Raw genomic sequence first — 18,060 nt, 5'->3', positions numbered from 1 at the left:
CCAAAATAACCACAAATTACTCAATTATCTCAAAATTGCGCCTCATTTCCTTCATCCAACGATACCCATAATCAAGTCTCTGATATAATATCTACCATGCAGTTTCCCATTGTATTGTTCACTTACACTAAAGAATATTAAATCAGAAAGACATTTATTGTGCACAGATATGGTCGCAAACAATGGGGAGCTGTTTGGCTTACGACTAAAGAAGAAGTGGAAAGAAATATGACAAAAAAATAAAATAGAAAGAAAGCCTTCACAAGTGTATGAATGGCTGATGACGATGATGCATGATATTTTAATAATATTAATGTGTTTCGACACGATTACTTATTAGCTTCTTACTTTTAAATGTCATGCAATGTCTTTTTATGTGACGCTGTTGATATTGTGTTGAGTTTCTGATTGCCTAGTTATTGGATTATGTGAGGTATGTTGAGGAATTGAGAAGACATTCTCCCTTCCATCCACACGTGTCACAACCAGAAATCCTGGATGCTTGATTCTTTCAAAACAATTCTTCTCAAGGGCATAGAAATCATGCCGTTAAATGACATAAGATGTAATATAATTATTCAAATTTTTCACGATGACTCAACAGCATTATGCAGCACATAATTACATCAATAAATCGTGAATTAGAAATAAAAATTCTTTCCCATATTATAACTAATTTTACAGCATCTGCTTAATGTGAATATAAAAATCGAAAATATAGTTTGTTATTAAATTGAATGCAATTTGTTTCGTAAAATTATCCAATTTTTTACCTTTTACGATGCATCTTGCTGCACTCATTTCCACTTAAAAAATTATTGAGCGTCTAATGCCTCACTCTTTATACTCAATTTATCGAATCACGAATAATTTCAAATTACACGTACAATATGTGAGTGAAATGAATAGAAGCCAATATAACAGCATCATCAATTTCATTATTACATTCATATAACGTAATCGGAGATGAATCAAATAGAGAAAAAAAAGGTATGCTAGGCAGTTAGCATAGTACAAAGTAATTAAAAAGTTTTTTTTTGTGAATTAATGAAATAAACGTGATGCATGAATTGATTCTGTAATTTCTTCAGTTCAGGAGTGTAGTTAGGGGAGGGTACTTGGGGGATTAGTGAGTTTGTGGCTTACTTACTTACTAAAACCATAAGTAGGCTCCATATTGGAGGCTAGGTTTCTACAAAAGGGCTGTCTCTGACTCTATTGCTGGTCTTATCACAAAGTTTTTGTGCATTCTTTGTGGCTTTATTAGAGGTATTTGAAGTAAAGACGGAGTCGGGATGTAGGAGGAAGTTTAAAAATGAATTTTAACTAGATTGAGGTCTGTTTTTGGGGACACACTAGCCATACAATAATAAATTGGAGGGTAAAGTTCTAAAGCTGTCCATTATCAGCCTAATTGTTGGGTTATCTACTTTCTGTCGACGTTGTTTGGACTACAGCAGTGGTTGACAACCTGTGTGGGTTTCGGCTAGGGCTTATCAATTAGGTATGTCCCAAAAAACTAAAGGTTGTCCACTACTGGATCTACAGGATCAAGCTGTATTAAAACTTACCTTAAATTCCCTACGAATTCATTCCTGCTCAGTATAAAAACTTCATATTCATGTCAACAATAAGGAAACAAAACATTTGACAAATAATGTGCAGCACGGCAGCAAACTTTTATTTTTATTGTAACTCTTTTCATCTCTCATCATGTGATGAACTTCAAAAAATAATAAAAAAAGAAGACATTTCCCTTCTTTGTTTGATTAAACACACAAAAGAAGATATTTCCAGTGCGATTCATTGCTTTTCCGCTTTTTAAACTTTCGTGTGTTAACAATAATAGACAGGCAAAACAAAAAAAAATTGCTTTGACATTCACTTTCATTTCATTCGTGAGACGTGCCATCAATAATGATGCTAACGTAATAAAAGTAAAAGAAAGAGAAATAAGAAATGTAAAGCAAGTAAAGAAGTTCTGTTTTTTGTATTGAAGAGGAAGAAGAAAAATGTGAATTTGTAGTCTTTAATTGGAATTGTCAGGAGAGTTTATGCAGTGCTTGGCAAAAAGTTGGAAATTCCTTTAAAGTTTTAAATTTAAGTCAAACTAAAATGTGCAAAAATTGAGAAAAATAAAAAAAAGGAACAAAAACAAAATTAGGAAATATTTTAAAAATTTTTAAGGATTCGAACCTAATTATTCCTTTTATAAAATTATTTCTAAAATTATTCTTACACAAAGCTTAACATGATTAGACATTTTCACTTACATATGCTACTAATTCATTGCCGTAACCAGAATTAAATCAAAAATTCCCTAAATAAGACAGAATTCCTCCTCAAAACTCAACATCAACACACATATTGCACTATAAAAATTCCAAGCAAACACGAAAAAGTGAAAAGTGCTTTCCTTAAAATAAAATACGAAGCTACATTCAACATACAGCTACAACACAATGTTTCTGATAAGAATATCAATTGCATAACTTTATTGTTGTCTCTTCTTCTGTTACCGACTTGAATTTCATGTTTTTATATTTGTTTTAAAGTAGAAAAAAAAAAATTTCATATCACGTAACATCAGCCTATAAAAAAATTGTGTTAAAAATGTGTTCCTACCACACATAATCATAAATCACACAAAAAAAAGATGTATGCACAAAAATATAATGTATTGTAGGAAGAACATAATGTGTCAAGCGTGCGTCCATCAGCAATAACTCAATTTTAATATATATTTTCACATATATTTTAATACACATATATAACAATTATCTATTTTTTGACATTAATTCATTCTCGATAAATTAATTTATAGGGACGTGATGCTACACCGTATCTAGAACGTAATCGTGTTGGACGAGATGCAATTGATTCAGCAGCCGCACTTACGGATATGGGAAAATATTTATTCCGTGAAAGGAGACTTCCCAGTCTATGATATTGCAGTCGCAATTACAAAGTAAGTTTATCCTTGTATCCATTATTAGATGTCCATTATTATAAGGTTCATGTTAACGACGATGTAATGATGAAAGGCAACAAGAAGCAGGCAATATTTGAGGCGAATTCTCATGACGGATGAGATGAAGAACAACTTTTTTTCCTTTTACTTGTAAGACAGAACCGATGCGTGTCCCTTTCATTATCTTTCATCATGTTTTTGGTTTACTTCTACAAGTTTTAAATTAAATTAATCACAATATACCCTCGAGTGTCAAGAATGTACTTCGCATTGAGTAAAAAAAGAAAAAAAAAATGTCCAACTTTAGGTACATCAGCTGAAGAGGAAGGAATGAAAATTTGTTCGCCATAATTGCAATAATAATCGGAAGTTTGTTCTTCTACGTACCTATCTCAATGTCTGTTACACACCGGATTTTTATATGCTCTTGACTTTCTTTAGGTAGAAAAAGGAGATTTATGCTACGATTTTATTGAAATTTCTTTCGATTCTATTGTTCAGTTTAATAAGATTTTAAGACTTTTATTGGAGATCGATGCTGTATGTTTTTGTAAATTCTTTGAGTTGTCAGAAAGTTTTGATTGTTTTTTTATTGTTGAACTTTTGATGAATATTGAATGATTTTCAAGGTTTTGAGCTACTTTAAAGTTGAAGAGCTGGAAGATATTAAAGATTATTCATGAATTCACCTTAAATTTTGGATTTTTTATCTCACCCAGGTCTTGTGCTTGAGGATCATGCCAGATTTGACAACTTGAAGTAATGTCTAGTTAATAATGTCATTAGTTGAGTAAAGGTCTAGTTACTAACCAACATTATGTCAAGTTATCCACTCGAAATGATGTCAGTCGTAGACTTTTCAAGGATGAGCTCCGAGAGCCTTAAAATCCTACCTTTAGCTATGATGCCATCAAACGAGAGCAAATCCATTAAATCCTGTACATCATTCTTTATTCCATTTTTAAAAAATGAATTAATCAGCATAGCAAATGAACAAAATATCGCAAATCCATTGAAATATCATTCAATATTAATCAACCTGACAGCTCAAACGGTTTCTTGTAGAGAATTTTTATTTAATTTAATTATCTCTGATTTTTTTGGCATCGATGAATGAAATTGCAGGATATAAACTAAGGATTATAAAATTTTTTAAACTTTCTCCCGTAAAACTTTCATTTAAATCAAGCAAAAGTTGTGCATAAAAAATTTAATTCCATTATTATGCATAGCATAGCTCACAAAATCTAATCCAACACTTTCCAATCCAATTGCAATCTCATTTATTCTACTAAATGCTATTAAAAAATCAGTGGTAAATTTTCTAGGTCAGTGGTGGGCAACCTGTGTGCCGCGACACATTAGTGGACCGTTTAAAGTCCTCGGAAATGCCATTTTGGACATGATTTAACATCAAATTGTGCTATAAAGTATAAAAGGTTGCCCTCCACTGTCCTAGATGTATAAATATAATTTTATTTCTCTTCTTCCTTTATTTCTGCTCCTAAAAAATACACAATTTGAATTAAAAATTCTCAACTGCAAACCTCACATTTTCTACTGAATTTTTCTGCCCTATAATATGCACATATGTGCCGGATTTTAACTATATATTCATACTTTTTATTATTATTTTATAATTCACTACTTTCCTGTTGCAAAAAACAACAAAAAATCTCTTTTTTTCATTCTCAATGTTTATTTTCTGTATTTTTTTTTATTTTGTGCTGTCTGTGTGGTAAACATTTTTTTCGGACTATGTGAAATGGTCATTTTACGTTATGTGATTACATAATGCAATTAAATTTAAAAAAAAATTGTTGCTGTGTGTATTACAAATATAGATACGATATGTGCCGGCGAAGGAAAGGAGGTCGATGCACTAAGGGCACTGCGGGTAAAGATATATGATGAATTATTTTTACTTACAATTTTTTTGATTATTGGTTAATTATAAGTTTTATAATTGGATGAAAAAAACAAATTTAAAACCCACATTTTATTTTGATTCATTTTTTTGATTGCTTGATCCATAATTTATTTTATTGGAGGTACTCACCCAATTATTTACTTAATATGACTTGATTTTGAATTTATTTTTATTTTATTTGGTAGTGAATTAATTTGTTTGATTATTTGTATGCATTTATATTGTAGAATTTTCGTATTTTTATTACATTTATTGATTGATTTTAACAAATTATTTTGTTTGAAATATTTTTTGGCCATTTTACTAATCTTTGAATTTATTAATAATTTAGATATTATGATAATTGATTTGATTAATTTTCTACGAATGAGATGAGATTTTGATTTGAGTTATTTTGGTGTAGAATTGATGAAATGATTTAGATTAAGTGAATTTGCTCAATCTGTAGAATTAAAATAGAGTCGAATGATCTACCGGTGATCCTCAATGTCTTTAAATTACTTACATTAGAAATGAGTTGATCCGAATAGTTCAAATCGATGAATCGATCCAAAATTTGTCACCAGACCGGCTTGACTTTGGGATGGTGTCAGATTTTTGATCGAAAACCAAACCGATTTCTGACTTTGAGTTTGAATTTAACCGAATCCAAGAGTAGCATCGACCTGGTGCAGGATTTTAGAATCGATTAGCCGACTTGTGCATTTTGAGTGCATAATTTTTCAAATTTTCGAACGAACAGTCAATTACAAAACTCAATAAATCTCACCGAAAAAGATCAAAATCTCAACTCTGAATTTAGGTTTTAAAAAATTAAATAATTACCATTTCTTCACCCTGACAGCAGAATTAAAAAGACATAACAATTTTTGACGCATAAATTGATTGTACTATGTTGAAATCTTTATTATTGTCGTTTATTATTGTATTTCACCGCATATTTTATATGAAATCCAACAATCTCCGCTATATAATTTCATAGAAACAAAACAAAAACAAATGAAAAGGGAATTTTATGTCGTATTGAAATGTCATGAGAGTAATTCTTTTGTTATTAACTACAAATTGCAGATTAGACATGTGCAGGAGACAGTACGCTAATGATGCGTGCAATCGTGGAACAGCAGGTAATCATTGCAAAAAAAAATCATGCTTGAACTTTCAAGCAATTGAGACAATTTTTTATATACTTTTTTTATTCAAATTCAACCAACTTGCTTCACTTCTCATTCCTTATTGTTTTTTTGTATCTCTCTGTCTCTCTATATGCATCATAGTTTCTACCTTATGTAAAATATACACTCGAAAATTTCATTGCTTTTTCACCACACTCTACGTCTTTTTTATTTCACTATCCTTCAATTCTCGCTGTGGATGTTAACTCTGTACATTTCTAGCTAGCTTCATCCTGAATTGAATTATTGTTTTTTCATTGAACTTGTTCTGTGCATTCTCAAAAAATCACAAAAAAACTTTGCTCTTAACTATTTTTCACATGCAAATACTCTGGTTTTATGTCTCGATTCGCGTGAACATGAAATAAAATACGACAAAAAATATAAAAAAAGTTGTTGTTGTGTTCTGTAAATAATCCGGATATGGAAAATATTTCACATTCTACCTCCTCCACATCATCCATATGCAAATGCATTTGTGTATACATTGAATAATGTTCTTAACCCTGTCAAATAATTCTATTCTCACAAAAATATTTGAAAGTATGGCTGATATCTCCTACATGTAATCTATTGCATACATAAAATTTTATTGCACGCATTTTTTGATATTTTTTCAATGATTTTTCCTCCTTTATTCTGTGATGTTTAAGCTGGATTAAACATTTTATCCTCTTTTTTTCTATAAACCTGCAAATCATGAATCATTGAATGTTTCTGTTTTTGATAGGCTTTAAGTGGAATTGTGACTCTTATCTGACTGCAATCTATGTTAACTGTCTAGCAACAACAGACTATTATTGACAATTTGTACAGGACATTTACAATTCTAAAAGACATTTTTTACATGACCATTAAATGTAATTGGAATGTTTCCACAGGTTTTAATAGATTGAATGAAGTAACAGCCATGACCCATTTTCTGGAGAGTAATTCAATGAATTTAATTGAGTTTAAGTGATAGTTGAATTTAGAGAACTGGAAATGAGAGACTATAAAAGAGAACAGAATAACAGAACAGAACTTGATGACAAAATACTCACAGAATTGTAGGATAGACAATGAATGCAGCTTTTGAATATTTCCTTAAAAATGTCCATCAAAGTTGAAAATCTGACCATAAAAACTTTAACATCCATAAAAAAGTAAATGACCTAAAAATTTCCCATTATCCAATTCATTTATTTTATATCCTGATTTTATGAACCCTGGACTTTTCTAAAGCACCAAAAATTTATTGCAGCAATTCTGAACCCTTTAATTTAAAGGATTTTGACCCATTTGACTTTAGCTACCCGAAAGGAAATATTTAGCTGTAATTATTGTTTATCCTACAATATAAGACATAAACTACAGAACATATAGCTGAACATTGACATAATTTTACCCTTCTTTTACTCTATTTAAGCTACTTCCTTTATTCACTTCCCTCAAAACGAAAAATTGGAATATTTTAAATGTATTTATTATTTCACTTTATTTCTTATGCTTTTATGACTTCTTAGCTTTACTCTTTTATCTTTACTATCTTATTTTTATATATGTACTTGTTTTTATATGAGCATGGTTATTCAAAAGTGGAGGGTAAGATGTTTACTGGACATAGATGGACATTTATTAAGCAGATAAAAATGATGCTGTTGAGATTCTTTTTACATGAAATAAGGCTGGAAAAATGTTGAATATACTTTTTTATTCCTTTTTGTTATGACTTTATGGGAGGATATGGGACGGTTGTTTAATGGAGATGCTTCCCTTAAGGAAGGAGGTTGAAAAAGTATTTTAATAATATTATTGGGTTATTAAAAAATTAAATTATGATTCCTGGAGTTCATTAACTTTGAGGGTCGTTAAAGTATTGGGTTACATAATAATGAAGTTTCTAAAATTCCAGAAAGGCTATTGATTAATCCTTGATAACCCTTTTTCCTTGAATTTAAGATAACGGCCCTTTTGATATTCAATAAATGGCGTAGCTTGATATTTTTTGAAGGCTATCATGATTAGACTTTTATGTTTGAGAATTATAGATTCTAATACCTTCAAACTCATTTCTGGGAACTCTTCAAAGGTCCTAAGTTGTACAAAATCACATGGGAACAAGGAATTTCTGGGAAAGACTCACGTAAACCTATTGTTGAGCATAATGAATGACTGAAGCCTTCAAAACCTTTTGCAAATTCATGATACTGAGAAGCTTTACATCCTTATCACCATATCCAACTTAAGAATTCTTCTTTTTGCCCTAGACCTTTAAAACCACTGCATATTTCAAAGCTCCAACCCCAAAATAAAGTCAAAAAACTACAAAATAAATACTCGTGATTCAACAAATAACAAAACGTGTCGCCGGATATCCACAACAAAAAGAACGCAAAACTAAAACAATAAGAAATAAAAAGTATAATTAACATTCATAGCCAGTCAACAAGCCATCATTAAAAGGACTTGACGAGACGTAAATCCTGACCTTCTATCTGACTTATATTCTTTCGATAATATCTCTTTTTTTGTGTGTGTTATTATGGTATTATACGTTCTTTTATGTCCCCACACCTCCCCTCAAACTTTCTGTTCCATCCTTTTTCTTTCTTATGTTCATATAACTTTAATTAAAAGCACAGAAGTAGGAAGAAAGAAAATATTTTATACAACCACTCAATTGTGTAGTGGTTTTTTGTAAGTAAATCCTCAAAAAGATTTTTGTTTCTTTCATTCTGGGCAAAATTAGAGGTTTTTTTTTCTTTTTAACTTGTTTATAGATTTGATGGAAGTCGTTCACAAATGATGTCAACAAAATGAAGGTTTTAAACAAGTTCCTTAGCTCTAATAGGGAATGAGCTTGCAATTTAATGCTGTGATGGCAATTTAGGGTTCCATGTGAGCATTGTCCTCATGCATCTGTCATGAGAACCATGCTCATTGGTCTCATATGTATCAGTTAGTGTACTGCATCAAATGGTCAATAGTCATGGAGCTTTGGGAGACCAATACTCTATCTTTTTAGATTCTATCCTTTTAGACACTTAAAATAGCTTGGCAACCATTTGGCATGCATTTAAAGTTCAAGTGGGTTTCCTAAAAATTCCACATGCTATCATCTCCTTTACATTGCCTCAACAGCCCCAAACTCCCATTAAACCCTTCAACATTCCAAACATCATTTGTGAACAACTCCTAGACATTTCTGTATATAAATTTTTATTTTCGAGTCTGGCAGGGAGTTGTATGTCTGTAATTACAACACACACACAACTCCCATCTAATACAGACTCATTGACGTAAAACAAGGAGGTCTTTTAATTAAAACTAATCGTATTTTCTAAGTGGGATAATTAACATTTATAAACTTTATTTTTATGTGTGTATGTGTGTATTATGGCATAAGCTTATATGGTGATGGCTGGAAGCTTATTTTGATTAAATAATTGATGTTCATTGGTTTGAGTTTACAACTAAAATTATCCTTGTAATATTACAATTGTGGCTGGGGGTCAATGCCATTACAAGGAGCTCGAAATGAAAGGATATTTGATGGTGCAGTGAATTGTGAAATTAGATAATGCCATCAAAATCCGTTCCATCGAGCTGGCAGTTTATTTTCCACACTTTTATCCTTAACATTAAAAAAGATTTTACTTCTCATTTAACACAATACCCGGAAGAGATTCTGACCACACATAACTAATTCTTATTTTATTCTCCCATTTTTACAGGGTAAGTTAATTCATCATTGTGACTTATTGTAGGCACAATTTAAATGTTATTTTTCGACATTAGATTTGCTTATGTAGCTGGTGCATGCGTTGTCAACAAGCGTCTCGAGAAAGTCAACAGTGTTGCCATCATTGAAGATACTGGTGGTTTCAGTGGAATTATTGTTGCTGCTCACGAAATTGGACATTTGTAAGTTGATTTTGAGATGCTTTTTGAGTGCTGAGTTGTTTAGGAACTTGAAGGAGAGTCAGGAATTGTGATTTGAAGGCTGTAGCTTTATAACAGTGCTTTTCGAGTGCGACACAGTTGATCATACATCTAATGATGATTAAGCTGACTTATCAGCGTGCCTCAAAGCATAGCTTGAGAAGCATTGAAGCATAGAGCCACAAAAAGTAGTTTGGAGCCTCAGAATCACATTATTTCCCAAAGACAGCTCCAAAATAAAACTTTAACCTTAACCCTCAATAATATATAAATTACTTAATCAAGCCACAACTCCCAAACAACTTCCCAATCTTATCATCAATAATTAACCCAAAAAACTTTATTAATTCCTCTACATTTTAATAATTCAAGACTCGGAGCTGTTCATGATGGATCACCACCACCAAGTTATTTAGGTGGACCAGGAGCTGAAAAGTGTAGATGGGAAGATGGATATATCATGTCAGATTTAAGACATACAGAGAGAGGATTCAGATGGTCAGCATGTAGTGTACAAAGTTTCCATCATTTCCTCAAGTAAGAACCAAAAGGAAATAAAAGTTTTTTAATTAAAATTGAGAGAGCAACAAGACAAATTTTTTTTAATCATGTTGTTTGCTATTATGTTCCACAGTGGTGATACAGCTAGTTGTTTACATAATGCTCCACATGAAGACGAAGCTCTTGGGCGACAACTTCCAGGAACTCTCCTTTCACTTGATGCACAATGTAGGAGAGATCGTGGAACATCAGCATGCTTTAAAGATGAACGTGTATGTGCACAATTATTCTGTTTCGATGCATCCAGTGGATATTGTGTGGCATATCGACCTGCTGCTGAGGGATCAACATGTGGTGATGGACAGGTGAATTATCTGTAATGGATTTTAAATTAAATTAATTTTAATCAAATTATGATGATAAATTGCAGCATTGTCTGGATGGTAAATGTGTAGCAGAGAACGAGAATATAATTCCAGATTATTCACAGCACACGGCATCATATATCAGTCCAAATTCATTTAATTCACAGTTCCAGTGAGTACAAATTTTAATTTTAAAATTGGAATGACTTAATTTATTTATGGATTTTAATTCGTTAAAAATTAAATTTCAAACTGATGTCCATGAGAATACACAACTTGCTATTGCTGGTCCATTGTCCCCTCTGTACATAAATATTTTTTTGTCTCCTATTTTTGCAGTTTGAAATTTTTTTGTGTTCATTGTTTTTTTGTACCTAAAAATTTTGTTTTTTGTATGTTCGTTCAAATTGAAAAAGGAATTTAAATCAATTGGGCTACTTGTAATTCCACATTTTTTTCATGTTTAACAATTAAGAAAAAAAATATTTCCTTATTTTTTGTACATTTTTTTGAGCTTCCCCATTGTTACCATTTCAACATTCCCGTTCCTTTAATTTCCTCTCTATATCATATTGTATTTTTTTTATATTTAACGCACACCATCAATTGGCATTTGAAAGAGAAATCTAAAAATATATACGATAAAAAAAATTAAAAATTAAACAGCTGCCACAACATTGAATGCTTTTTGTGTTTTCTGATTGGGGGGTTTCTAAAGTTTTATGGTCGGATTCATTGGAGTTGAATAGTTTGCTTTGTTCTTGAATTATGAATTATTAAATTTTATATGAATTTGATTTTAAAGACTTGTAGTTTAATTGAAGAGATTGTTTGGGTTTGTTTGAAGATTTTTTTAAAGCTACACTACTGTTAAGGGAGTTATACTGCTTCTTTATGTTCTTTGAACTCTATATTGTAGTTAGTTACCGCTAGTATGCAAAGAGTGTACTCTCAAAAGCTGAAAAAGCTGAAAGAAACGTTCACGAGTATGCTCATTTAGTGTATTTAAGGTGAGCGAGCTCTCGACAGCTTGTTCTTTGCTTGTTAAGGTATTTTAAGCAACTAGATGACTTTATTCCGTTTAAAATAGTCTGAATATCCCTAAGTGAATTAATAAGTTGCGTAGGTTCCAAAAACAAGAGCTTTTCAATCCCAAATGACATAAAGGAACCAATATGCAATCAAATGGAATTCACGAGGCAGGAGGAGGGAGGGTTTGACCCCTGAATACGCTTTGGCACCAGAACACCCTATAAAGTCCTTATATAACACAAATATTTACCAAATGACCCCGTGTGTCTCCCTAAACATCTCCTCAAATCCAAAAACTCCATCAATGTACAACAAAACAGATTACGTATCCCAAACAAAAACAATAAACCATCCCAATTTGAACCCCTTAATATATTTAAAATTATATATGAATATATGAGCTGTGGATGTTGTGGCATGCTAATGAGATTTTGTGTTTATGTGAAACTAACATTTTAATTTGAAATTATACCAAAAAAAAAGAAGAGATCAAAAAAACTATAAATTTTCCCTTGATATCCCATCCATTCCCTCACAATAAATTCCAACTCACCGCTTTGCAAAAAAAAATCCACCTTATAAAATAATCCCATCAAAAATTCATCTCCTCTAGAAATTTTTATTCTATACCTAAATTCATTCTACCTAAATAGAAATGATTTGCGGAAAGCGTTAAATGAGAATGATGAAAGTCCTGGTTCGACAAGCAGCATAGATACAACAAAAAGTTATGCTCCAACTACCACAAGCACAACTCCCAGCACAACCACAAGCACTACTGAATCTACAACAAAAAGCACAACAACAACAACTACAACAGTTCAACGAAGTACAACGACGGCGTTAGTGACGACAAAGAGATATCCATTATGGAAGAATACAGATGATGTTCCAAAAACACCGAAAACCTATTTCAGTAATTCATTTTATCAGAATAATAATAATAAAAATCAAAATAATATCAATGGACCGACCTACGATACGAAAAGTCCTTTTAATAAAATAGTGACAAAGAGACCGTCGTCTGATAATGTTAATGACAGTGATATATCATCGTCGACAAAGCCAGCAACATCTCCCACAATAAATCCATTTTATTATGGTTTTAATCGTTTGCCAAGATACAGCACAACGTCACGATATAATACACAACAATATAACACTAAATTATCAACGACAACAATTACACCACAATCACCACCCAGCACCATTAAATCCTCCACAATTATTAATAATAAAAATATCCGTACTCCTAATCAATTCCACCATTATTATTTTACATCCACAAAGAAACCTGATTTGCTGGCATATTCACCGACCTATGCGACAAACTATGAAGTTGATAATAATTATCATGAGAATAATGATGATATTGTTGAGACTGAAAAGCCTAAATCATCCACATATAATCCAGTATTTGATATTTATTTCAAGCAAATTGCTCGACAGAGGACGGCAGTGCCGAAAATAGGATAAATGTCCTTAATTTTTCATTTTTAAAATTCATACTTAAATTCATCCTTCAAAATGACTCTCTAGCATATGATTCTCATAAGATGTGAACCAAAAAAAAATTTGAATTGATTTTTAATTAACTTTTTTTTCTGAGAAAAAAAAATCAAGTTCCTCACGTGGTAAGAAACATAAGAATTAATTCATCTACTTCTACTTCCTTCGAATTTGTCTACTTCTATTTCTTCTAGCCATCATCATGATAAATATATAAAATCATTGCAAAATGACTGAAAAATATAAAGCTATGCTCAACTTACCTCAACATGCGAAATTTCTTTCACCTTCCTTCCACACAAAAACTTCACCTCTATTTTTTTCTTCTACTTTTACTTCCTACCTACCTACCCTACTTATATGTATGCGAAAAGCTATTATGTGCACGCAATGAATATATAGACTCAATATATATTTTATTATGCATTTTTCTATAGCAATATATCAAAAAATCTACATATCAACTTCTTAGTAATCTACTGTGACTATCAAAACAAACACAAAACTTTAAGAATTTTATTTTACACCAACTTTTTTTGTACTTTACTAACTTTTACTATATTACTTAATTTGTTTACTTTTATACTATGATTGGGAAGGATTGAGGGTGGTATTGAAAAATGAAGAATTGTTGGAGAATTAATTGGAATTTTTTTATTAGAAACTATGAAATTAGCATCAAACTGGAAGATTCTAGTAAGCTTCCGGACCCTAATATCTATTAGAGCTTGAGAGTCATGCTTTGATGACTTAGATTTAATTCAGTTTTAGATTCTAGTCGACCTTAGTTAACTTTAAGTTCTAAATCTTTTAAATTCAGTAGTGATTTTGACAAGATAAAAGTTCAATTTTAAATAGAGCTTTCAAGATAGGATTTGAAATTTAAATCTACAAATCATTAAATTTTAGACAGATAGGCTAATTATTTAGCTATGATAGACCATCTGCCACTATTTTCCTTGTGACAAGGTGTCGAATATTAAAGATTTCTTTAGTCAGGTTGTTGAAAAAATAGTTTTAAGCAAGGCCACAATCAAGATGAGTTCATCAAGACTGCCTAAAAATCAGACTCATGAGCTTTAACTCTGAGTTAGGAGTCCGGAATCCAAAAGTCTAAAATTACGCCTTAATGTTGAGGTCCTTCCAAATCTGACTTATTAACTGATTTTTTAATATGCCAAATTTAAATTTGCATTTTTTAAAGAAGTTTTATTGATTTTTTGTCCAATTTAGACCAAAAAATTATCCTAGAAAAGTTTAACTTTCAAATAATCAACTTAAAATTGACAAATTTTTCTTCAATTTAATTATATTTGAAAAGAAATATAACAAAGAATTCCAATTAAATCAAACTCAAATTCAATTTTATACCACCATTATATACTTACTTGTTCTAACCAATTTTTATTGTTTTTAAAAACTTTATTTAAACTAACAAGGACAAATTTTTTGTTGCAACTAACAAAAAGGCAATTTTTTATGACTTACCAATTTAATAACTTTTTGAAAATTTTATATCAATTATTTTTTATCATCATCATTATTAATAACTTTGACTATTTTATGTTTATGCTTTTTTTTGCTTCCTTATGGAGCAGCTCTTGATGCATTGATATTGACATTAATTAAAAACTTTGGTTTTTCAGTGCCTCAAGAGCTTTTCTTTATTTATTTACTGTTTTATTTTATTTTATTAGAGTAGACAATTTCCGGGGGGTTAAATGTTTTTTTAAATAAATATTCTAGTTTTTTATATTTAAACTTTTTTTTTTTTTTTAAACTTTTTTAAAATTTTAATTTAAATTCAAAAATTTTGTTTTTTTAAATTTCAATTTTTTGAATTCAAAATTGATTTTTCAATTTACTTTTTAAAATAATTTTTCAATCTTTTAAAGTTTTTAAAATAATTTTTCAATTTTTTAAATTAAAATTTTTCAATATTTGGAATTTATAAATCAAGTTTTACAATTTAAAACTCTTTTCAAAAATTAATTCATTTGAATTTAAAAAATCTTAAATTTTAAACTTTTTAAAGTAATTTAGTTCAAAAAAGAAAAACATTTCATCCCCTTCTAAAATAAAACTTGATTCATGTTCATTATGAATACTTTTATTCAATCATTTCAATTAAATTTTAATTCATCTTTTCTCCATTTTCATTACAGTGGAAAGAAAAAATAGGAAGAAACTTAAAAGCTTGCCATCGATAACAAACTGAAGTGATTTGAGGAAAAAATTATATATTTTTTAATTAATGAGACAAAATCCTTTCATATCTGATCTTATTTTTAAAAAATAAAAGAAAAGTAGATTATTATGTATGAAACGTCGGATATAATGGATATAAAAAATAATAATAATTATAATTTACCTTGCAAATTTTAAACAGAAATGTCATTGAAGATTCAAATATTAACAATAACTTTTAAATGTCGTTTTTAAGACATTTATTAAAAATATCAAAATTTAATCTTAAAATTTTGAAATTTCAAATCTTCAAATTAAAACAAAAAAAAAACAAATTTTTGCACTCAACAAATTTAATTTTTCACTTTCAAAATTTCATTTTTTCATAAATTTAACTGTTGAAAAAATTAAATGAATTTAAATTTGAATGTTTAACTTTAAATTTAAATATTTTTAAAATTTAAATTTGAAAATTTCAAAAATTTGAAATTCAAATTTAAAACATTTCTTGTGACAATATTAAAAATGACAATAAAAGCTTTAGCTGTAAATAGGTAGATTATTGCTTAAATTGATTATAAAAAAGGAATTAAATTTGTTTTAAAAATTCTCAATTGTTTGATAGATTCAAAATTTTCACTTAACATTTGAATAATTTTCATTTAAAAATTGCACAATTTTTCCTATCAATGCATAAAAGTGAGCTAGTTTGTAAATTATAGTGCAAAAAACTATTTTAAATCTTTAATGAGCAAGGTACAATTTAAAAAATTTAAAATTCCGTCCTGAGTGATCAAAAATTGCTTAAAATTTGCTCCTGTTTTCGAGCAATTAAATATTTTTATATACAGTTTAAAAAATCAAGTTAAAAAAAATTAAAATCTGTGAAAAAAGAATCTTTATGTACATGAATTTCACTGTAGCTTTACACAAAAAGAAAATTCTAAAATTTTATATATTTTACTGCCCAATACAAGACATATCAAAAGAAGAACAAAAAAAGATTTAAAAAATAATTTATTGAAAAAGTTTTCCTTTGAGCTTTTTGTGGCTTAACGTGAGTTTTACTGTAATTTTTTTTTTGAACGTGTATATGGAAAAAAAAGATGTGAAAAAAATGCAAAAAGAATCGCTATGATTTTCGTGTATATGTAAACTTTGCTAGTGATAAGACTTAATGATAGATTTAGATTAGTTAGTCTTAAGGTTGTGAAGTTTTTTTTTCTTCTTTTTAACTTTTTCCTTATTTTTTTGCGCTCAACTTTTTTTTAACGCGTTTTTCACTTTTCAACCCTTTTTTTTCTATTTTGTTTTGCTTTGTTTGACGAAAAAAATTTTCATTTTTGCGAAAATTTCATTTTCCTTTGTAAATTAGTTTCACGAATTTAAATGAACTTTTACCACAGCAGCTATCTCTGCTGACATCCGAAATAAACAAGCAAAAATAAAATTAAAATAAGAAACTTTTTGTAAATTTGTTGGATACTATTGCAATAAAAAAAAGAAAAACGAAAGATATAAGACGACACAAAATGTCTTTTAATTAAGTTTTTTGAAAAGTTTTTCAGCTTCTATTTTAAAAATGATTTTTTATTTTCAGGACAATTATTTTACCGCTTGAGTTTTCACATAAAACTTTTAATAAATCTTAAACAATATTTTTATTGTCTAAACTTTCTATATTTCTTCAAAATTTGTAGCGCATATGAATATATGGATAATAATGGCATTCATAAATATGTAGATGTGATGTGCAGTGATCGAAAGGAACAAAAGAAGCAGCAAGTCAAGTTGAATGTATGTAGAAATGTCAAGTTGAATTTAGTCAAGTTGCAATTATGCTTGTTTAGAAAATCATTCAAGTCAAGTTATGCATTTTTGGTAAAGTTACTTGACTTAATTTTGAAAATCTTTTGTCAGTTATTTTTGAACCAAGTTAATAACGTTGAAAGATTGCCACTAAACTGCTGTTTAGTACTTACATACTTCGCTTATCCATGGCTTCTCTTAGTTGGCGTCTAAAGCTTGTCAAACTGAAGATGCCATTTATTGCTAATAATAGTGTCATTAGCAATTGTTGATTTATCAGACTTCAGTACTCAAATTTAAACCTGCAATCTTTAAAAATATTAAAATTGATTCATTTGAAAATTGCTTTAATTAGATAGTTAATCATGAACCAGGAATGGCTAGTAAGTGTTCTCGATACCGAGACCAAGACTTCTCGATCTACGTCTTAAGATTGGTTGGGACTTTGGTTTCGGAATATTCCTTTATTGACTCGGTTCGGGTCTCTTTATCGTTTTCGATCTCGGATTCGGTCCTGTTTTCGGTTTCCGACACGGCCTCAGTTTCGATCTCGGTTCCAGCCTAGGTTTCGAGAGTTTGCTGAAACCGAGATTTTGAGAAACCCTAATAGCTGAATTGTATCCTAATCATTCAAATTAGCTAGAAGATTGTTCAATT

At 29.8% G+C, this 18,060-nt stretch overlaps 1 protein-coding gene across 1 annotated transcript in view; it reads left to right on the top strand.

Annotated features, from left to right (window-relative positions):
- Positions 1 to 15,795, top strand: part of sona (sol narae) — a 91,951-nt gene extending 76,156 nt beyond the window's left edge. The window contains 9 exon segments of the mRNA XM_070646187.1: positions 2,825 to 2,935; positions 2,937 to 2,968; positions 5,973 to 6,029; positions 9,857 to 9,982; positions 10,373 to 10,537; positions 10,635 to 10,866; positions 10,932 to 11,038; positions 12,552 to 13,532; positions 15,573 to 15,795. Of these exon segments, the coding sequence (XP_070502288.1) occupies positions 2,825 to 2,935; positions 2,937 to 2,968; positions 5,973 to 6,029; positions 9,857 to 9,982; positions 10,373 to 10,537; positions 10,635 to 10,866; positions 10,932 to 11,038; positions 12,552 to 13,374 (1,653 nt within the window). The 3' untranslated portion in view covers positions 13,375 to 13,532; positions 15,573 to 15,795.
- The last annotated feature ends 2,265 nt before the right edge of the window (positions 15,796 to 18,060 follow it).

This window comes from Chironomus tepperi, unplaced genomic scaffold (genome assembly GCF_022539635.2).
Source record: "Chironomus tepperi strain 1889 unplaced genomic scaffold, CSIRO-AGI_Ctep_v1 contig_359, whole genome shotgun sequence".
NCBI lineage: Eukaryota > Metazoa > Arthropoda > Insecta > Diptera > Chironomidae > Chironomus > Chironomus tepperi.
The sequence above is the reverse complement of the archived record's forward strand: the minus strand, read 5'-3'. Positions and strand labels throughout refer to the sequence as shown.